This window comes from Medicago truncatula, chromosome 8 (assembly GCF_003473485.1).
Source record: "Medicago truncatula cultivar Jemalong A17 chromosome 8, MtrunA17r5.0-ANR, whole genome shotgun sequence".
NCBI classification, from domain to species: Eukaryota; Viridiplantae; Streptophyta; class Magnoliopsida; order Fabales; family Fabaceae; genus Medicago; species Medicago truncatula.
In genome coordinates, this window is record NC_053049.1 from 49,545,870 (window position 1) to 49,569,125 (window position 23,256).

Below are 23,256 nucleotides of genomic sequence, written 5' to 3' on the forward strand. Positions count from 1 at the left end.
ATTAATGACAATTTATGGTTTTTGTTAAAAAAAAAAACAGGTTTGAAGTTTCCTCGGCAGTTAACTGCTGATCAGTAGTATTCCTCGTTAGTTTAACTGCCGCCGGTTTACTAAAACTTCCACAGTTAACTGCTGAAGGACATTTTCGTAAAGTACTCATGTGGCACAACCTTATGTAACGTGTAAATAGCAATTCTCCCCCTAGGGATGGGACCGGTGAAGAGGCAATAATGAAGTGACACGTATGGAGGAGGAGAAACACACAAACAGACGCGTTTGTATTGTTTGGTTGGATTGGATTGAAGAAAACCTGATCTCATCATCTTCTCAACTCTTGAAGTGTTCAAATAATGATGATGATGGCTTATGCTAAATCTTTTACAATTTCTGCTTTACAACGACCTCCTTCTTCACCTTTCATTGTTATTAACACAGCCACAGGTACAAACTTCATTTTTGTTTCATTTCCTTTTAATTTTCCACTCTTAATAATTTATTTAAATTAAATTGAATTGCTCATCAGGAAAACTCAGAGTTCCCCAATGTTTATTAAATGGAACCAGAAAGACTTTCAGTGGCACCAAGCTTTCAACGAATCATCATCATCGCAGATTCTCTATCTCTTCTTCAAACTCATCCGGCTCCAATGATTTGGATCGGGACACCTCCTCTAATAATAATCAGACTAAGGCATGATGTATCTTCCTTCATATATTGTATATATTAATTGGAACTTGCTTATAATAATAATAATAATAAATACTAGTATTTGTTACAGACTAAGCCAAAGACACCATTTGGATATTCAAGGAAAGATGTCATATTAATCGGACTTGGAGTTACTTTCCTTGGCATTGCATTAAAATCCGGACTTGAGGTATCTCAACTCAACTCTTCAAAAATAGGCACTTATGTTTGTAATAAAACTGAGGCAACTATTCTTGGATATATTTTGCAGTTTGCTGGATTTGATCCACTACAAGCTGGAAATGTTGTTCAACTTGTGCTGGTTTTGGGCCTCACAGTTGGATGGATCTCAACATATATCTTCAGAGTCTCAAACAAGGAAATGACATATGCACAGCAGCTACGTGACTACGAAAGTAAAGTCATGGAGGTAAAATAATATTAACAAGGTTCCCTTTTATTGTTTTAGGCATGCCTGCTGGGCAAATTCTTATTCTTGCACAATGCTGAAATGTGATGGCCCAAAAAGGAAAATATCGTGCTAATTTCAGCGCTAGTCATAAATATGTTTTGTCCTAAAATCGTTTACAGTAATATGTTTTGGCCAAAGATAATCAGGCCGTAAGTCAGAAGATATTATTTTATTCATCACTTGTTTTGTACCTTTTTATTTCGCACGCTACATTTTATAACCAAAGTTCTTGTCAAACAAATGTTCTCTCCTTGCATTTTGTTATGAACTCATGATACCACTGCTCCTTTTCATTATTTGTTTATTGGGGAAATCATTCTTTGTGCTAGGAGTAAAAATGAGTTGAATATATGTCCAACCTTATTCAAAATGTTTTACATTTTCCTTTGATATCAAGTTTAATAAGCTTATTGAAAATATCTCAGTGACTGATTGAAAATTCTCAAACTTGAAGCATCTGTGCCCTCTGTGCCCCATGTATCAACCCTGAGAGACTGATAAACATTCAGATGCCCAAAAAAAAAAAAAAACCTTATAATGAAATATTTCTTTCCCGAAGGTAGGTATAGATGACTGAAGTTTTAAACTTGGGTTTGCAGCATGATGTGTGTTTACATTGTTTCTCATATAAAATGACATAGAATAATTTTACCTCTATTGAATCTGCAGAAGCGGTTAGAGTCCCTAACAGAAGCAGAGCTACAAGTACTGCTTCAAGAAGTCGAGGAAGAGAAGAGTCGTTAGCTAGTAATGAAGATGTGAATTGAAGTAGCTTGTTTGTATATAAACACTGCAGTTTTACAGAAGTATTTAAACCGAAAACATAATATATATATATGGACTAGTTTAGAAAGATCTGCTATGTTTGCTACAGTTCACTCTTAGACAATGTAGAGAATTCTAAAACTACAGTGCTTATGAAATAACTCTGATGACGTATGAATATATAATTTAGGACTTTTCTTATTGCTGGTCACCAGTGCACCTCATGCCATGGTGGAGCCATGTTGAAGGTAGCATTGGAATTTGGCAATATGTTCATGCACTGCCATTTATTTGAAGCGATTATTTACAAAACAAATACACAGAAGCTAACTCCATGGAATTCATAAATGAGGAAAATGTCTTCTGAAGTGAACAAATAAATTAAGCTCTTTGTTGCATTTGCAATGAACGGTATTTGATTATGTGCAGATGTAAATTACTATCATTTGGCATTTCTTAATCATTGCACTATGAGAAAATGAAGTTTGTCATACACTTGTTGATTTTCAAATATAAATATGCCATAATTATTGGTTATAATACCAGAACCAATCACGTGCAGATGCAGTCTCTCTTTTGTTATCACTCGCCTTTCTCATAAACAGGAGGACAGAATCATTTCATGTGCGTGTGTTGGTTTGAGGGACATTTGCTTCCATCCTTAATAAACCAAAAAAACAGAACAAATTCAACATGTTACTATTTGTCGCAAATTACTGTTCTTTACAGTTTTCAACATTTATATTCGGTTATATCTATAGTATTCTATCAGGACAATGTTTCATGAACACCCTTTTCTCCATACACACTATGCACCACTCCTATGTGAGGGTGCGTGAAATCTTGTGTGTGTGGGGACCATATGGACACATGTCACAATTGTGTATGGATGTATAAGTGGTACATGCCACCTAAGGTGGTCTATGTATCACTACTCATTCTATAATCTGTAATTCTATGACAAATATAAACAAATAGACCGTTTTAAATTTATTTTTTGGAATTATAGACCGTTTTAAGTTGATTTTTTTCCTTTTAATTATACTTTTAGATAAATTTGACTATAAAAATGCTCTTTTTTGGATGTCATTAAAAAATTAAAAAATTATATTATATTTATTATATTGTTGTTATCATTAAAAAAAAAAGTATAATTTATTATAATATAAAAGTAAAAAATATTTATTGTCTATACTTATGTTTTTAATCAATATTTACCCACAAGTTTCAACTTAATACGAATGGTACTATTATTTGCCATTTGTAATAATGATAATACATCCAGTAAGTTCATGATAATGATTTGTAATAAATATTTGAAGTCCATGATAAATACTTATTGAAACATACCTATTGATGATGAATTTTTTAGTTTGAAGAATTAAAAGTCATAAGAGAGGTTTTAAGAGTTGAATCAAAATTGTGTTAGTAAATGATATTAAATTCTTTAAAGAAATTTTATTGTTTTTGTAATGGACTTGGTATAGAAAATAGATAAAATAATTTAGTTTTGATTTGGATTGAAAATAATTTCTTACTCCATAAAAGAATTTACCGTCGAAAAATAAATAAAAATGAGAAGGACAGCATAGATTGATTATTGAAAGTGAAAAAGATGCAAAGGCATGCCACGTGACATTTAGAAGAGAAGGACACCAACAATCAATCATGAGAATTAGTATAGTTGCATCAGGACACACTACTAATAAAGTAACCACCACTTCAATTTAATTAATTAACAACAAATAAAAATATATAAAGACGTAGGTGACAGACAGACAGAGTTGTGTGAAACGTTTGATTTGATTCGTACCGATGGGCGTTTGTGTTTGGCTAATCATCATCAATCATCATCATCCTCCTCCTCCTCCCTCCGACTGAATTTCCAATTTTCTTCATTCATCCGTACACGTGTCTCTTTCTTTCTTTCTTTCTTTCTTTCTGATCAATTGATTTGCTATGGAGTCACCGATTATCATCATCTCTCTAAAAACCCTAATTCCGCACTGATTGATCCATATATATGGCGATTGTGACCGGAGATCGTTATCTGGAGAAGCTTGTCAAGTTCGTCGAAGATCAGGCGGGTCCTCTAATCGAAGGATCCTTCGTCTTGAAGCTAAATCCAGCCGGCCTTCACTACGTCCAATCAAGGCTCGAATCCCTTCACGAGCTTGAGAGTCTCCTTCTCGGTGCCCCCGTCGATTATCTTCGTGCCTACGTCTCCGACCTCGGTGATCACCGTGCACTCGAGCAACTCCGTAGGATCCTTCGTCTTCTCACTTCCCTCAAGGTTGTTTCTGTCTTGCAACCTCCAGTTAGGGATCCCACTCCATTGTCTTTCTTGCCTTTTGGGAGGTTGAAGGTTCTTGAGCTCAGAGGTTGCGACCTCTCTACTTCCGCCGCCAAAGGTTTGCTCGACCTCAGGCATACTCTCGAGAAGATTATTTGTCACAATTCTACTGTAAGTTTATTTCTCAACTTCATTATTATCATTCATTCATTCATTCATTATTCTTTTCTCAACTCATTATTATTCTTGTATAGGATGCTCTTCGGCATGTATTTGCTAGCAGAATAACTGAGATAAAGGATTCTCCTCAATGGAACCGATTATCATTTGTATCTTGTGCATGCAATGGTTTGGTTCTCATGGATGAGTCTTTGCATCTTCTCCCTTCTGTCGAAACCCTTGATCTTAGCAGGAACAAGTTTGCAAAGCTTGATAATCTCAAACACTGTACCAAATTGAAGCATCTGGACCTCGGTTTCAATCACCTCAGAACACTTGCTCCCTTCACCCAGGTATGTCTCTCTCTCTCTCTCTTCCATTACATGTTACTCATACTTGACTGTATCAGTATCAGGTCATTGCAAAGCTCTAATTCGATTCTTGCAGAATTGGCTCAGTTCAAGTTGTAAATATAGGTTTAACATGAGTTTATAATTGCAAATTATTATGGGGAAAAATGGCCGACAATGGTATGGTTTGTGTATCATTTTCATGTTTAGATCAAATTATATAAGGAGTTGATGCAAACATGCCGCACACTCACCTGGGTAGACCCATAAAAATCACCATAATTGGCTGTCGATCTATATTTATTTTCCCCCAAGTTTCATTAATTTCACCAGCCACATGAAGAGCAGCAAGGTCCTCATAAGTTAATCTGATTGCAGTCCCAATTTCTGTGATTCATGGAACATGGATTGACTGACATTTTGGAATTGTTAGTTGAATGATGTTTGCTCGTGACTTCAAATTTATTGTTCTTAGAACGGCCTAATTGAAGAGTCGTCTGTTTCTGCTATCTAGTTACTTTGAGTACTTAAATGTGAGGAAAGCAAATTATTTGTAGGAAAGTTCTCGAGACATTTTTTGTTTATTGTATGTCTTTCAGTTAGCCATTTGCTTTGGGCCCACATACCTATTTTGTTGGATCATGCAGGTTTCTTGTCATATTGTTAAACTTGTTTTGAGGAACAATGCTCTAACTACTCTGCGAGGGATTGAGAATTTGAAGTCACTTGAAGGACTTGATGTTTCCTACAATATTATTTCCAATTTTTCAGAGCTAGAGTTTCTTGTGGGCCTTCTGTATCTAAAAAGCTTGTGGATGGAAGGAAATCCTTTATGTTGTGCCCGATGGTATAGGGCACAAGTATTCAGTTTCTTCGCCTACCCAGAAAAGGTAAGTTTTATATATTTTGCTTACTCCGACACAGACACACACTGTCTAAAACTAGGTCTCATCTCTGTCTATCTATTTGTTTGTGACAGTTTGCTCTCGTTTGAGGGTGCGATTGTCCATATTTTTTCCATTCAGTGCCGTGTATCACTGTGTTGGTATTTTATATTTTACCGTACCTCTATATTTAGATGCCATTTGATTTCTGAAGTATTTCTGTGTGACATATTCACCTTTTTTGGTGTCCGTTTTTTTTTTTGCCTTTTTAAATTTACACAAGTTCTCCTTTATTTTGATCAGTTGAAGTTAGACGAGAAGGAAATTAACGCTACGGATTTTTGGAAGAGACAAATAATTATTGCCAGTATGCATAAGCAACCTGCCAGTTTTGGGATTTATGTACCTGCCAAGGATGAGGCTATAGTGGAAGGTGGCAACAATAGAAGGGTATGTAATATTGAAATTGAACATGTAGATGTAAAAATGTTAAAGTGATGAATTATTTGTTATGCACCTCGGTTTTGTTTTAAATGATCTTATTTTTTGAAAATTGAACTAAAGAGATAAACATCACATTGTTGAAAAAATCTATTAGTTTCCTATTTGGATCTACATAGAGATAAGCATCATATTGTTCTTGTTTTCTCAAACAGAGAAAGGTCTGTCGTGTTGCTAGCATCGAGAGTGAAGAAGAGATCACTAGTATATGTTCTGATCAGGAATCTCAGTCATGCGTGAATGAAATTCAAAATAACGAGGATCCTGATTTATTTGATGACGAAGCTGAAATAGATGATTTGATAAATAAAGTGGAACATATGAAGAAAGAGCGCTCTATTCTTTGGTTGCGGGAATTTAGAGACTGGATGAATATTTCTTCTGACAAATCGGTAGAAACTTGGATAAAAGGAAGAGGTACATCACATCATCAGAAAGAAAATTTACCCAAAAACCATACAAATAAGGAGCAACATGGTGAAGTCTCAAGATATGCATCAGATTCTGTTCTAGCTTCAGGAGATGAAAGTAGTATGAATATTTTAGAATCTGATAGTTCTTTTGCAGATATGTCTGCTTGGTTTCGTAGACAGCAATACTTTGACTACAGAGGATCTCTTGGTAATGCTAGTGGGGCCTCTCTTTCTGACTCCGGGGGAGTGGATGTGGAGTGTTTCAAATCCTTTTTACTTCAGGGAATTAATAGTTCCCTCTCACAATCTAAAAATTCTCATTCCGACACCGTTGCCCCCCAAGGAGCACATAGAATGACCGGAAATGTCAACGTCTCACCATTGACCACCATTGATGATATAAATGGGTCTCAGTCATCATCTACATGCCCCACATCCCCTCCTCACTTTCAAAAAGACCTCCTTCATCGCCGCCATAACTTGGTAGAGGAAATTTTGCAGCTGTCAGCTGATTCCTTTTCAGTGGCGTCTTCTGATAGTAACACAAGCTGTAGTGATGTTGATTGCAGTGAATCTGAACCATCAGTTCCCATAGTCGATTGTCACCCATATAAAAATCACGTGAATGGGAGTGTCGATGGACTTATATCTCCAAATCAACATGAGGAAAATATTTGCAGCCCAAGACAAGGAAGTATTCATGCAGGACAAAATGACATTTGTTCATTTGGTTCATCCAGTGACCAAACTTGTAAGCAGGGTTCAATTGATTTTGCTGCTGGTGCTGGTGACAGTTCACTTTCTGCTAGTCAACAAACTGATTTTTTCGGGAAAAAGAAAATCAGAAAAAAAGCCAAGAAGAGAGTTATTTCAATATTAGAAGAGAAAGTAAACATCAGTTCAGGTGCTCATGAACAAGAGCAGATAAATCAAGGACAGAATACAGCAAATTCAAGGCAAGAATCAGCTGTTGATGATTTCACTGAATTTCGTTGGCGTAATTGCTCTACCCAAGAGAATAATGATTTTATCGTGACATATTTCAATTCAAATATTGCCGACTCTGAAGCCAATGAAGTCTGTAATCATTGCATACGCTGCAATTCCATCCTTCAGATGGAGACAAACTACAAAGAAAGGTAATTTTCAGTCGATATTCACGAGCATTTGAGTGGAAAAATCAAATGGACATATCTTCACTTTATGCAGTTCTGTTGATTGGGCATCTTTTGTTATTCCTGTGGGAATATATTTTAGGGATACAAGTTATTTATTGTTCATAATCATGACTTTTACATTTTAAATTTATGGTGTCCTTTTCCCTTTTATCATTTTTACATTTATTGTTTATGATAATGATTTCAATCATGATTTTACAGTTCAGCTTTTGCAAAAAAAAAAAACCTTTACAATGTCCTTTTCCCATGTTGAGCTTCTCATCTTCAAAAAGATATTGGGGTATGCTCAGATGTCTATTTCGCTGAAATCTGAGAATAAAATAAGTTGCCTACTCAGAGTGTTTAACCTCTCACACAATCACATATGATGTTAACTCATGATTAATATGTTTCTTCTAATTGACCGGTCTTTTCTGTAGTTATCTATTGATTACATTCAGCAGTGTCTGCAAAGAGTTGCAAAAATATCTGGATATATCTAGTTGCCTTGCTTCCCTCAACTGTTCAGCTAGAAACTTCTTTCTATTATCTACACCAAAAGTATAAAAAATTTCAAACTTTTTTCTCAACGAAAATTTAGCTATTAATCAAGTAAGCGGAGATGAAGATGTTGCGTTGGATTAGTGGTAAGACTAGAAGGGATAAGATTAGGAATGACACCATTAGAGAGAATTGGGGTAGCACCTATAGTAGAAAAGATGGTATAAAATAGACTTAGGTGGTTTGGGCATGTAGAGATAAGACCTGTAGAGGCTAGTATGAAGAGTAGATCAGATGGAGGAGAGTCAGATCTGAAGAGGTAGAGGAAGACCTAGAAAAACTATAAGAGAAACTATTAGGAAAGGTTTAAATCATAATGAGTTTGATCCAAATTTGGTTTATGATAGAACATTATGGTGTAATTTGATCCATGTAGCCGACCCCACTTAGTGGGATAAGGCTTGGTTGTTGTTGTAGTTTTTATAGCAAGAATGTTAAACTAGTACCCCAGATGACTTAAAAACCATATTAAATCTCTCAAACTTAACCTTTGGGTTCACCCAAAAAATTGATGCTTGTTCTGTAATTCTTTCTTTGAGAATAGTGAATGATAATTGAAAATAAGTATCATGTCTTTATAATAAGAATCATGTGAAACTACTTAAAATTTAAAATCTAATCAACGAGCAAAGACCAAGTAATTTTTATGTAAATGAAATGTACAAATAGTACCTATTCTTTCCAGAGATTGTTGTTAAATATTTGTTCTAGAGTTGTTAATTTTTATCGCTAAACTAGATCATGTAGATACAAGATATTGTTAAATCTTCTGGAGCACATTTTGTAATTTGTTTATTTTTATAATATTGAAGAGTTTCATGATAACAAAAGGAGTATAATCGATTTCCGCTTACAAGATTCTTTCTTTTTTGTTCTGTTTCTCGTCATCTTAAAAAAAAAAATCCTTCTCCCAAAAGTTTGGTTAAGATGCATTACTGGTATCGGCAATAGAGATGATATGATACTTCCAAAACAAACACTTGAAATGATTATTGCTAAAAGCATCCCTATCCACATTATTCAGCACTTTCATATTATGCACTTGATTTTTTTTGTGTTCCTCTGTGGCATGTTTAATTTCTTTATTTGTCACATGTAGAGAAGTTGCAGTATTACTGAGCAGCCATAAGAAGCTCTATGTGCTTCTAATTAATGTTGCTTCTGATGGATCAGGTTCGGCCATTGCGTTTCTTTTTTGTTAGCATAAGGAACTTACTTTTTATTTTGTCATTAGTACATTCATTTGGCTCTTTTGTCCATGCTTACCATATTAATTTCTGTAAGAATATGAAACCTACTTTTCTGCTGCATCGAAGGCTACATAATTTAGTGTGCTTTAGTTTTGAATTTTAGGAGACTCAAAATTCCATTTATGTTTTGTGAAAACAAGTTTCCATAACATTATTTACAATGGGTAAACAATTCACCCTGTTGCTTGAAGAAGCCCTCAATACAACCATTCATATATATGCACAAGATTTACATAATAATCCAGGAAAGTTTATAGAAGAGAAAATCATAAAAGAGGAAACTAGCACAATACAAAATACTCTCCCCAAATAGGTGATACTTTCCAACAATGTTCATCTTGTTTGGCTGCTTTATTGCCGAAAACAAACTTGATAGTTGATACTGCATCGGTAGAAATAATTTGTGACTCCGACTTCAAGGAGCTTTGACTTTCTCATTGCTCAATCATGAATCGATGATTGACCATAATACACTCTTTTATTCATCTCTTATATCATACTCCCTCTGTCCCATTTTAACTGAGCCCTTGGCTGGGCTCATTTCACACTTATTAAGAAAAAGTGTATAAGTGAAAGAGAGAGAAAAATGGGTTTGAGTGCCCTTGTCAACTTTTGGAGCATTCTTCTTTATCATAAATGCAAAGTAAAATATATTGAATCAGGAGTGGTGAAAAGTAGTATTAATTAGTGTTATAATTGGAAAAAAGTAATTAATATTGTATTGAAAAGTGAAATGGGTTAATTTATCTGGGACAATATTTTTTTGTAAATGGCTCAGTTGTTATGGAACGGAGGGAGTAATACATTATTTTGGTTTACTTTATCCCTTAAATGATTTTACCTTACCCAAACAAAAGCAGTTCACTTAAGCTAATTTTTAAGGATTAATTAAGTTTTTGGTCCCTATAAATATCTGCAGTTTTGTTTTTAGTCCCTATAAAAATAAATCACATTTTTTAATCCCTACAAAATTTTCCGTTAGTGTTTTTAGTCCCCGTTAAATTAAATGTTGTTTAATTATGCTTAAAATTTAAAATTTTTTAATGATTTTTTACATACTTGTTTGAAACATTATAAAACGTTCCTCCGCAATAAGTTAGATCAAAATTTTATTTTTAAGTCCAAATTTTCGTTAGGTTTATTTTGAATTTTTGGTGTTTAAAGAAATTATATTTAATTCATTACATGTTAAAAAATTCTAATTTTTTTATGAAAGAGATTATTATAATGTTCTTAACATGTCTGTTAAAAATCATTTAAAAATATAAAAGTTTAAGTACAATTAAACAAATTTTAATTTAAGAGGGACAAACACATACTTTTAGTCCTTATAAAATTAAAATTTGTTTAATTGTGCTTAAACTTTTAAATTTTCAACATATTTTTTACATACTTATTTAGAACATTATACAAAGTTCCTTCGCAAAAAAGTAGCTCAAAATTTTATTATTAGGTCCAAATTTTCATTAATATAATCTTGAAAATTTGACTTTTAGAAAAATTCATTTTTAATTTATTACATGTTAAAAAACTAAAAGATTTTATAAAAGAGTGTCTTACGATCTTATGAATATGTCGGTAAAAAATCTTTCAAAAATTTAGAAGTTTAAGCATAATTAAACAAATTTTAATTTAACAGGGACTAAAAACTCTAAAGGAAAATTTTGTAGGGATTAAAAAGTGTGATTTATTTTTATAGGGACTAAAAACAAAACTGCAGATATTTATAAGGACCAAAAACTTAATTAACCCAATTTTTAAATTATCATTCCCAAACAAATAAATTATTTTTAAGTCCTTTCTGTATTAATTTTTTAAAATCAATTCTACAAATATCTAAACCCAATTGGTTCTTCCTCTAACTTTGAACAAGGATTAAAATACATCCCATTATATCCGCTTTTCAGATTGAAAAATGAACACCACTTTTTAACTAACCTGTATTATTCAACAACATAGAGAAAGCCTTGTTTATTTCAACAAAATAGATTAGAAAGCTTTGTTGACACTCAGTTGCTTTTATAGCTTTCTAAAAACCATTTTAAATACGGCATCCAGGGGAACTTTTGAGCGTATTGAGTTGCCACAAGATGGAAGAAGTTCGGGAGGTGCTTGTTGGAATGGGACTTCAGGTTTTAAGGTTAGTGAACTTGTATCTTTACATTAATTAAAGAAGTAGTAAGTTTTAACTGTGGTACTTTTGGCTCATCAGGGTAAATTTCGAGGGTGGGGAAACATACCTTTTTGTAACAAGTAGCATTGAAATGTCAAGAGAGTTACTATGTACCATACAAGTGTTTGATTCATGTCGTGGAAATTCTAGATGCTCAATAAGAAGGTGGGTTTCCTTTCCCTTATAAATTATCAATTTGGGTGGCAAAGCATGTCTATATTTTATATTTTTGTAAAGTTTGTCGTTATGAACATAAGTATATGTTTGATATTTGGCGTTGATATTAGTGATTCCTTTATAGTTATGATTTATGTTCAGTTCCTTTCTATTTTCATTTTTTCCTTCTATAATAGACTGGGGTTTTGGAAATTTAAATGGCAGTTTGGAGCAGGTCCAGGTTGAGTTGTTTGGCAACCAAATATGCGGTGGTTCAAATGTCAGCATATATCAGTATGCAATGGTACTTGTCTGTTGTAACCATGGCAATGGTATGCTTCTCTCTAGTCATTTAATGTTGCATATTTTTTCTTTATATTCTGTTCTACTAAAAATAACAGTAGTGATTTCTTGTTTATTTTAGTCATAAACCTTTATCTTCGAGATTAAATTACTGCACTGAATTCTGAAAAATGAAACTTTATAAAGTATCTCTCGGAACTAATGCGTGAATGCTATTTTGTTTCAAGAGATTGTTTTCTTATATGGTTGAAACAATGTGTAACTCATTTAGTTGATGATAATAACTTTGGGAAGGCTTTTGAAACTATCTGGCATTCTTAATTGTACTGGATATGGAAGTCTTTAAAAAATGTCTTCAATTGAAATTTGCAAGGATATTTAGATTCTTCTATTAGCTATTAGTTTGCAGGGATAAAGTTGTTCCTTGTCTTACACTTACAGAAGAATCATGGCTCTCAAGATCGCTGTTTGTGATCGGAGGTTATGTGCTTTTATGCATTGAAGACATCAAGCAACTGTATTCATTTTCATCAGATGCCTCTGTGTCTCCATATTACAGAATCGATTCATGTTGCTCAATTGCTGACATTACTGAGATGGTAAGTATTTTTTGGGGCTAAGTGATGCAGAAAATACCTGACATTCTAAACAATCAAAACAAATGGATTTTCAATTTATGAGGTGATAGGAACCCAATACAAGAAAAAAGTGTATATGTTTGGTTCAATGGAGGAGAAGGGAAGGGGAGATGAGAGATTTAAACATTGTAATCTTTAAGGTCACATTTAATTCTAATTTTTGAACATATATTCTTTCCCCTCAGAATTTCCACAATTTAGGAGGGGAATGAAAATTTGCTCCATTTCCTCTTAAAAATGAACTGAAGAACTAAAGTTTAAAATAATCTTTTCCCTCCCCTCCCTTTCTTTCTATTTTCCTCCAACTAAACAAAACTTAAAGCTTCTTCTGCCCAGCAGTGGAATTCCATAACTTCCTTTCTCATTCTCACCTGTCCTTGTAAACGTGTATTCCCTCCCAATTGTCTTACTGACACTACAACTCAGCTCTCTTTCTTCTTCCCAAGCGTGCATCTTATCATGAGGTCATCCCAAATTCCCATTCCTCTTTGTTGATAATGCATAATTATTTGGGACATTATTGTAGAAGAGAAAAATTAGTATGTATGGAAGATTTTTTCACAAGTAAATGATTTTCTAAAAATCCTACCTCCATGGGCCAATGATGTGGAATAAGGGCTGTTCTTTTTTTCTCTTCAGTTCCCCCTTTTAAATTAAACATTTATTGCTTGGCTTATTGTTTGATGTTACTCTTTGCAGGTGATTGTGGCTGGTGACAGCTGCTGTGTTACTTTAGGTCTGAAATGTTCATTGACAGAATTTTATCCTTCTACCCGATTGAACCTTGTAACTGTCAGCCATGGAAACAGGACCCCAGGCTCTCTGAAATTGAAGCTTCGGTGGTTCTCCAAAGATAACCTTTTGAAGTTTGTGTCTTTGCTGAAGGCATTCCATGCAGAAAAAGTGGCGTCGCCTTTGGTAGTAAGATTTTCATCGTAAATCTTTTCTGCTGTTCATATTGATTTCATTCATTTGATTTAGTTTTTGTATTCTTTTTTCTTTTCCTTTCTGGTTTCTGGTTCAGTGTGTCGAGTTTATGATAGCTTTCTACCTTTAATTCTTTGATTTATATCCCCGTAGTGGTTGTTCTTTTCAATGTATAGAATTGTACAGTGTTAGTGAACTATTGTTTTGTAATAACTTTACCATAGTTAAGCCTGTTGTTACCTAACTAACTGTTGGTTTGGCTTTAGCTAGTTTGCTCAGCTCACTATAAGTAGATGTCATGTCTATAGCTGATTTTTTCAACTAATTCATATTGTTATTCTGTCAGTTTTACATTTCTCGATTTCTTTCTAGCTTCATCGGCATGCACTATATTTCTTGAACCCTCACTTATAGTATGATTGCACATTTTTAACCTCACAAGACATTTTAGAGTTATTTCTTTTTTTTCCAAGATGCCTACTATATATTACCTCCATCTCTAATTATAAAACCCTTTTGAAAAAATTTGTTGTCCCTTTTTATAAGACCTTTTTGCTATTTTCAACTACATTAATTATTTCTTTACATACATGTCCTTATTTATTATACATATTTTTCTTCAATCAACAATAAATAGCATATGGAAAACATAAATTAACTCTCTCTTAAGGATAAAATTGTAAAAACAATAGTGATTACAAACAACTTTAATATAAATATCAACTTTCTTAATTTCCGCAATTTTAACAAAATGGTCTTATATATAGGGACGGAGGTAGTATTTCATTTTCCAAGATTCTATATTAAGTAATTATTCGTTAAATACATAAATTTACTACTCCTCCGTCCTATAATAATTTACCCATTTACAAAAATTCTAAAATAATTGAGTCATTTCATTTTTCAATATGATATTAATTTATTTATTTTTTCTTTATAACTCTAATTAATATTACTTTCATCATTCCTAATTTAATATATTCCACTTTGCATTTATGATAGTGGAAAATGCATCAATACTTAACAAGAGCACTTAAAACCATTTGTCTCTCTCCTTCATTTATACATAGTACTCCTTCCGTCTCATAATATTAGTCGTTTAAGTTTTATGCATGATTATTAAGAAAATGATTAATTGTGTTGATTTTAATGGTAAAATTAATAACATTTATTAAAACATTCTTATTAATTGTAGTTAGTGGAGTAATTAAGTTGTATGAAATTCAATAAATAAGGGTATAATAGTGGAAAAAAAATAATAAATGTTACATTGATATTGTAAAGTGACAATTATTTTGAAAAAATAAAAAAATATCAAAGAGACAATAATTGTGAGACAGATGGAGTATTAAACAATAATCTAAAAACACTCGTTAAGGATACAAACAAACAAGGGTCATATTAACTTGTTTCTTAATGACACATGTAAAGCAACAAAAAAAAATCTTTATACTGAAAAACATAATACATTAACTTTTAAAAGTTGAATGCACGGTTTTTGATATTAGATTTCTATAATCAGTTCCTTAAAATGTACTCCCTTTGTTCCTATATCTAAGCACCAATTTAGTTTTATTTTTGTCTTTAAATGTAAACTCCTTTTCACATTTTCGTAATATTAATATATAAAAGAGACACATCTTTGAAGGCACGAGTTAGCATTTGAGAACAAATAATTCAAATGTGACATAATATGAGCGGAGAGAGTAGGTTTTTGTGAATTAAATTTTGAGCCAGCCTTGAAATTGTAAGTAACTAATTTCGAGTTTGGTGTGAAGTACATGCAGAAGCGGACAATCATGATTGCTAGCTGCCATGCCAGCTCTCTTTGTTAGAGTTGAAAGTTCAAGAGAAACAACAATTATAGGAAGTTAATTTTGTCTCTGGTGCTGAGTGAAACAAAACTACGTCATTCTTCGGTAAAATCAAAGAAAATTTAACGACAAACCCAAAGGGAAACGGAAAAGGACTTCACCAAAGTTGCCGCCATGATTTGGTTCATTTTGACCATTACCTTTTTGTCCATATTTAATCACCTGCCTCTCTTTTTATACCTTTCACAACTCAACTTTAGCGCTTTAAAGTCCCTTAACATCAGCAATCAAACAAAGTGCCATAAGAAGTGATTGCTCTACTACGCAATGGCAAGGCTCGAGAGGGATGGCACAAATAAAAGTCTTGAGAGTCTAATGGACTCTCACAAGCCAGGAGGAACCACAACAAATTTGAACCAACTCAGGACCCAGAAGTCCATTCCTGGCTACGGCCTAGAATTCACTAACCTCTCTTACAGTATCATTAAGAAGCAGAAAAAGGATGGAGTTTGGATCAACAAAGAAACATATCTGCTTCATGATATCTCTGGCCAGGCAATTAAAGGTGAAATCATGGCAATCATGGGGCCTAGTGGTGCTGGAAAATCTACCTTTCTCGATGCCTTGGCTGGACGAATTGCTAAAGGGAGTCTACAAGGATCAGTTAGAATTGATGGAAAGCCGGTAAAATTAACTCCTCTTGTTTCATGTTGTTTTGTTACCTTTCTTCAGGAAAGTAAAACAAATATTTTTCACCTTTCTTTCAAATTTAAGAATTCTCATGTAGGTATGCTCTAATTATGCAGGTAACTACAAGCTACATGAAAATGGTGTCATCCTATGTGATGCAAGATGACCAGCTTTTCCCTATGTTGACAGTTTTCGAAACATTTATGTTTGCTGCTGAAGTTAGGCTTCCTCCTTCTATTTCCAGGGACGAAAAAAAGAAGAGGGTTCACGAGCTTCTCAATAAACTGGGCTTACAGGTAAAATAAGACTTTGTCTCTCTCACTTACCTACACCCATAAAACGATAGATTAATCAACTTGATGATTGTCCATGTTCAGAGTGCTACACATACCTATATTGGTGATGAGGGAAGGAGAGGAGTGTCTGGAGGGGAAAGACGAAGGGTATCTATCGGCATAGAGATCATTCATAAGCCATCACTTCTGTTTCTGGACGAACCTACCTCAGGACTTGATTCTACAAGTGCTTACAGTGTAGTGGAAAAGATTAAAGACATAGCTCAGGGTGGTAGCATTGTTCTCATGACCATACATCAGCCTTCATTTAGAATTCAGATGCTTCTCGACAAGATCACCATCCTCGCTAGGTGAAAATTTCAAAACTTATATTCTTATAGTGATTTAGCCCTGATATAATGTTTATCTGACTTTCTGTAGAACCCGAAATGAGGAGATATATAATACCTCCTCTTAAAGACCATCTGAAACTGACAAGGGAACCCAAAAAATATAGTACATTGAACACATTTATGACATGAATCATGATAAAATGTTAAAAACTTTATGGTAGAAACATAGAAAAAAACCATTCCGGGACTCTTAGCTCACTGTTAAGATTATAAGTCAACTGGACCACAACTTGATACCTTAATACTATAAAGAAGTCTTTGCAGTAAGTCTATAAATATTAGTCCACAATTTGAGTCCAAGGATTTACTTAAAGTTGCACGATAGGGATATAAATAGTTAATGACAAAAAACATCAATATTTGTAGGTTCGTTCAGTTTACTTAAAAACGAAAAAATATATCTTGACCATATTTGTTTTGCTATTTATAGGGGAAGATTGATATACATGGGGAGGCCAGATGCACTTCACACTCACCTTTCGGGATTTGGAAGGCCTGTACCTGATGGAGAAAACAATATTGAGTATCTCCTAGATGTTATAACTGAATACGATCAAGCGACGGTTGGACTTGACCCTCTTGTCCAATACCAACATGATGGCCATAAACCTGACCCAGCAGCCATGACCCCTGTTCCTAAACCTCCAAGAACACCTTACAGAAGGAACACCCCAGCATCTAAACACATGATTAGCCTGCGCAGCCAAGGATTTACTGCTGGTACCCCACAACCTGATTCTTCACAGTTTGGCCTTGATGATGATGACAATGATGATGACGAAAATTTTGATAACTCCCTTGAAAGGAGAAGTGTTCAAACATCAAGAAACATTGTGACCAGTGGTGTTTATCCACGTTTAGCTTCTCAGTTCTACCAAGATTTCTCAGCCAAAGATTTCTCTGTCTGGCTTTACAATGGTGTAGTAGGAACCCCACGTCGCCCACCATCATGGACTCCGGCAAGAACTCCAGGATGGACACCTGGGAAAACGCCCTTGTCAGGACCAAGAAGTTTTGTTTCCAACCAACATTCTGCATCTTATCAGGATCCTTATTATATCCAAAAAACTAATACAGTGGTTGGTCAGTCTATGGACTACTCTGCAACTTCATATGCACCTTCATACGAAGAGTTTGAGATTGAGGAAGTGCTCGATGAGCCGGATCTTGGGCCTAAGTATGCAAATCCGTGGTTGCGTGAGGTTGCAGTGCTCTCATGGCGAACGGTACTCAATGTAATTCGCACTCCAGAACTCTTCGCCTCCCGTGAGATTGTGCTGACTGTCATGGCACTTGTCTTATCCACCATTTTCAAAAATCTGGGTGATACTACTTTTATAGACATCAATAGGCTCCTCAATTTCTACATCTTTGCAGTGTGCCTTGTTTTCTTTTCTTCCAATGATGCAGTCCCATCTTTTATCATGGAAAGGTTCATATTCATAAGGGAAACTTCCCACAATGCTTACCGTGCTTCTTCATATGTAATATCTTCCCTCATTGTTTACCTCCCATTTTTTGCTGTTCAAGGCCTCACATTTGCAGTCATAACCAAATTAATGCTCCACTTGAAAAGCAATCTCTTCAATTTTTGGATGATTCTATTTGCCTCCCTCATTACTACCAATGCATATGTGATGCTTGTTAGTGCACTTGTGCCTAGTTACATCACGGGGTATGCAGTAGTCATTGCCACAACAGCACTCTTCTTTTTGACCTGCGGCTTCTTCCTCAAGCGAACTCAGATACCCGCATACTGGAAGTGGCTCCATTATATTTCTGCAATCAAATACCCATTTGAGGGGTTACTGATAAATGAATTCAAGAACAATCGCGGCTGCTACTCAGGAAACAAAGCAGATTTATCCCCCGGACCTTTAGGAGATGTTAAGCCCAGCAAACACCACAATGCCAGTCTTCCGCTTAACTGCTTATTAGGGGAAGATGTCTTGTCCACAATGGATATTACAATGGAAAGTCTATGGTATGACATCTTAATCCTGCTAGCTTGGGGTGTTCTTTACAGGTTCTTCTTCTACTTGGTTTTGAGATTCTACTCCAAAAATGAAAGAAAATGAATAATTTACCAACCCCAATTTCTTTGGATAACCTATTACTTAAATAGCCAAGGCCACAGTGATCACATTATTTCTTGTATTATTACTATCATATTCATGTCGTCACATAATATTTTGTTGATGAATTTCACGAGTTTTCTGCTATGAGAAAGCGAATAGCAGTTCTTTCTTATGTTTATGGCAATTTCTTTGAAGAAGTAAAAACACATATTAGGTGAACATGTTACAGAAAGCTGGATCCAACCCCCAGCGCTCATCAGCAGATGAAGAACACTATTAAAATCAAACTACTTTATCAATTACCAATTTTGCATCCTCAAGTCGCGTGTGAGAATGAAGTTTCCTAAGAACAAAGCCCTCGCTTCAATAAAGACAAAAAAAAGTGTAAAGCTGATCATTCTAATTCAACAACTCTCAAAATAAGTAACCATTTCATACGTTACAATTTTTTCCCATTATTACAGTTATAAAATCAATAACGGAAAGAAACAACAAAAACCACTATATTGGAACTTTCAATTTTGACCGACACTATGGGCATGTAAACAGAAGACACAACATGGAAATAATATTACATTAGAGTTCTAACAAGGTAATAATAACTTAAAGAGGGCCAGAATGTTGAGCAATCTTCCTTTCAAGTGTATTTTTGTCTGCCCCCACAACACTGTCAACCTCTTTGCCATTTTTTACAAAGAAAAATGTTGGAACACTGCTAACATTCCAGCGTGCTGCGACATCCACTGCCTCATCTATATCAACTTTTAAAAAAACCACTCTCTGATACTTCTCAGCCAAGCTTGTATAAAGCGGAGAAATGTAGCGACAAGGGCCACACCATGTTGCAGTAAAGTACAGAACTAACAAGCGAGATGTCTTTGATGCAGCGCTCAACTTCGTTTCCAGTTCACCAACAGAGTGAACACCAATCACTTGCCCTTTTAAATGCCACCAATGCAATAGGTCACTTAATTGATATAAATCATTCAAGTTTCAAGTTGAATACCAAGTAATGGCAACAAAAATATATAGATCTCAAAGATGCCTCTTAACTAAATAGATCAACTTGTCCAAAAACAAAAAAACTTAGTAGATTAAGGGAAGAAAAATAATGAGGTGGCAAAAAGGAAAAATAAAACAAAAGACAAATAGACAGTATTTAATTTTTGAGGAATAAAAGTAAGCTGAAAAATTACTCTCAAGAGTTCAGCTTTTGTACTTGTTAAGATTATTTGTTACATGAACTTATAGTTAATTTGGCAATGTATTGTCTTCCTTCCCTACACCCTATCACTAAATTTATGCAAGATAGGCAATCTTCTCTTCAAATCCCTGAGCAAGCATGGTTTGCGCTTTATCAAAATTCAAGCCAAAATGTAAGCATTAACATAACACAGCAAACAAAGGAAAACCCTAAATTTTATCAGACCTTTCATCTTTCAGCCATGACAATTTATTACCAATAGATGTTGAACTAAATGCATGGAGCAAGGTTCTAATCATCCAAACCAGAAATCTAACACTGGTCATTATCTATTGTTCAAAAAGCTTTGAGATACCCCTACAGACAAAATACGATGATAAACACAGACCTAAACAGGGATTTCAAGTAGTTCAATGCAGTTCATATGAAATTTTTACGCTGCGAGGCAGGTAAGAATTATAATGATATTCAGACTAAATCTTCTATAACAACTTCTGCGTGTCATGAACAACATGAGGCGGTAAGAGGATCAGAGGTATAATATGGAATACTGTTTCTATTTTTGACATAGCCAGAATAAGCAATTCAACAACAAGATTTGGCAATTTCAATTCCATAAGGCAGAAGGAAAGACATAGACGTACCATCTTTTAAAGCAGACAGTGCATCTTTATCCTGCAATAAATGAGGAATTTCAGATGTGAAATATCATCAAATAGCATTGTTTTTGAAGTGCATATAGAGGAAGCCAACAACTTGCCATTGCTGGAACTTTGATGACTAGAAGAATGAATTGTAGAAAATTAGGAATTGTTTTTATGTTATATCTCAACAGTCGCATTAATAGTATTCTAGACTACAGAAACCTACTGCAAGAAAACTAGAACATGGCAAGGCAGCCCAAATAAGCTGAAGTTATCAGCTTCTTTTGAAATTCCATTTCACACAAGCAACAAATTCCAACTAAGACCCAAAATGCCGCCCAGCAAAATATGTTGATTTATCCACCCCTAAATCTATTGTTACCCAACAAAGACTAACTATGAAAAACTTTTTTCAAGGATAGAAACTATTAGAATTTGAGATTGGGTCCATCTCAACCTTATAAAACCGGCATGAAAGGTGAGTATTGCACTCACTTATAAACCCGTGTTCAGGACACATCTCTTTCGATGTGAGACTCTTAACACATACCCTAACACCCAAGATTGGACATCTGGACTGGAGCGTAACCACCCGAGTGGCCAAATAGAACTTGGATAGACTCTGATTACCATATTAGAATTTGAGATTGTGCATAACTCAACTTTACAAAGCTAGTTTATAAGTTGAGTTTTGCACTCACTTACAAACTCAGGACATATCTCTTTCAATGTGAGACTCTTAACAGAAACTATATACCTACTAAGTCCAGATATTTGATCCAAGACAGATAGATCATAGATTAGATGGATAGGAAAATTCCTTTAAAACTATATTTTTTTAAAACAAAATGAAAGGGTACTCTGTATCCAGCAGTATATTATGCGGATCAGTTATGGATTGGGACAAAACACCAATATTTTACTCGATAGCTATGAACTATACTTACTTGAGCTTGATTTTGTGGTTGTTTCTTCGGTTGAGCTCTTTTCTGCTCCTTTTGCTTTCGTAAGCGTTCATATTTTTTTCTATGCTCCTCAATTTTATGGGCATTTGGCTCAACCTGTGCAGTAAAAAATATAAGAAAAAAGCGGCAAGAAGGATTACTTTAATCTCATGTGAAGAAAGTAGGCAAGTTACCTTTTTAAGTGCCATAGCAATCTCTTCATCATAATCTATCTTTGAAGCCACATGAAGATCAGTCAATGCTTCTGTCCAGAGTCCCAACATAGCCCTTGATAATCCTCGTATTTTGTATCCTTTGGCTGAGTCTGGATTGATCTGGAAGAAAGAAATGAATGCGATACTGTGAGGAGAAAATGTGTGTTGTGTGGAATGGAACAAGTGAGGAGAAATAGAAGGAACCAACCTTCAAGGCAGTGTCAGAATCACGGATGGCAGCATTTGGTTTCTTCAACTTAATAAAAACACTAGCTCTGGTTGCATAGAGTATGGATGAATGTGGATTCAACAAAATGGCTTGAGTGAGTAAGTCGAGCGCTTGATCGAAATTACCTTGGGATATAGCATCAATTGCTTTTGATTTTGATAGTTGTGCGGCATCCCTTTGATCATCAGTTACTTGAGCAGAAGGATCACCCATCTTATGAGGAGGGTCATTGTCAGGTTGAACAACATCATCAGTGTTATCAAACTCGATATCAGATTCTATGATATCATCATCATCAACAACAGGTTCCGTCTTGGGTTGGGGAGGGATGCGAGCACCCAAACTACACAAAAGAAGAGAGGAGATTGAAATGGGAATAACTGAATTGAATTGAAGAAAAGAATGATAATAATACCTGAGAAGATAAGATTTGAAGAATTGAAGGGAAGGAGTATGAAGAAGAGAAGGATTTGACTTGCATGATTCTATGAATTCTTTTAGCTCGCTTACTTTTCCAATATCCATCACTTCTTAGGGTTTGCTTCCACTCAGTAGACTGCGTTATGTTCTTCTATGCTACTGTGTCGCTCTCAAACCTTAACTTTTTTTTCTTTCAAGGGTCTTGGATGACGAATGCCCCCACTCTTTAAACATTCTAAATTTAATAATTATTCTATTAAAAAGTTAATATATATTAAAGGTTTAAATGTTTTTTTATCCTTAAGTATTTAATTGATATCGCTTTGGTCCCTTAACTAAAAAAATGATTGTTTGAGTACTTTAAGTTTTTTTTAATCTCGTTTTGATCCCTTCTGTTAGGTTTCCGTTAGTTTTAATAAAAAACGTTAAGTGTGAACACGTGTCACCTTGTCATTGACTCTGAGATTATTATTTTTTTTTACAAAAAAAAAAATTATTAATTTTTTTTAATATATATATTTTATTTTTTTGTAAAAAATTCCCAGAACCAATGACAAGGTGACACGTGTTAACTCTGGACACGTGTCACGTTGTCATTGGCTTTGGGATTTTTCATAAAAAAAAATAATAACCTTTTTTTT

General features: G+C 34.5%; 4 protein-coding genes across 5 annotated transcripts; 3 read left to right on the forward strand and 1 right to left on the reverse strand.

Moving 5' to 3' along the window:
• The first annotated feature begins 250 nt into the window (after nt 1-250).
• On the forward strand, nt 251-2,220 carry LOC11417030 (uncharacterized). Its single transcript, XM_003631082.4, has 5 exons — nt 251-441; nt 524-690; nt 779-877; nt 959-1,117; nt 1,829-2,220. Exons 1-5 carry the CDS (start codon nt 351-353, stop codon nt 1,901-1,903), a joined length of 591 nt encoding a protein of 196 aa, XP_003631130.1. The 5' UTR covers nt 251-350; the 3' UTR covers nt 1,904-2,220.
• A 1,458-nt stretch (nt 2,221-3,678) lies between these two features.
• Nucleotides 3,679-13,954, forward strand: LOC11412401 (uncharacterized). 2 transcript variants are annotated; one of them, XM_003631083.4, is made up of 11 exons: nt 3,680-4,388; nt 4,472-4,729; nt 5,374-5,616; nt 5,914-6,060; nt 6,267-7,663; nt 9,342-9,415; nt 11,551-11,632; nt 11,705-11,830; nt 12,047-12,153; nt 12,566-12,723; nt 13,462-13,954. In XM_003631083.4, exons 1-11 carry the CDS (start codon nt 3,948-3,950, stop codon nt 13,699-13,701), a joined length of 3,273 nt encoding a protein of 1,090 aa, XP_003631131.2. In that variant the 5' UTR covers nt 3,680-3,947; the 3' UTR covers nt 13,702-13,954. The 2 variants fall into 2 exon arrangements, with proteins under 2 accessions (XP_039685397.1, XP_003631131.2); XM_039829463.1 differs by lacking the exon at nt 13,462-13,954 and having other exon boundaries at nt 3,679-4,388; nt 12,057-12,153; nt 12,566-12,665.
• A 1,465-nt stretch (nt 13,955-15,419) lies between these two features.
• Nucleotides 15,420-18,959, forward strand: LOC11412901 (ABC transporter G family member STR-like). Its single transcript, NM_001424629.1, has 4 exons — nt 15,420-16,187; nt 16,310-16,489; nt 16,571-16,839; nt 17,312-18,959. Exons 1-4 carry the CDS (start codon nt 15,831-15,833, stop codon nt 18,957-18,959), a joined length of 2,454 nt encoding a protein of 817 aa, NP_001411558.1. The 5' UTR covers nt 15,420-15,830.
• A 362-nt stretch (nt 18,960-19,321) lies between these two features.
• LOC11412402 (TPR repeat-containing thioredoxin TDX) lies at nt 19,322-22,778 on the reverse strand. Its single transcript, NM_001424630.1, has 6 exons — nt 22,611-22,778; nt 22,175-22,538; nt 21,946-22,086; nt 21,755-21,868; nt 20,808-20,838; nt 19,322-19,897 (listed from the first exon to the last, which is right to left on the reverse strand). Exons 1-6 carry the CDS (start codon nt 22,718-22,720, stop codon nt 19,563-19,565), a joined length of 1,095 nt encoding a protein of 364 aa, NP_001411559.1. The 5' UTR covers nt 22,721-22,778; the 3' UTR covers nt 19,322-19,562.
• Nucleotides 22,779-23,256: the final 478 nt, after the last annotated feature.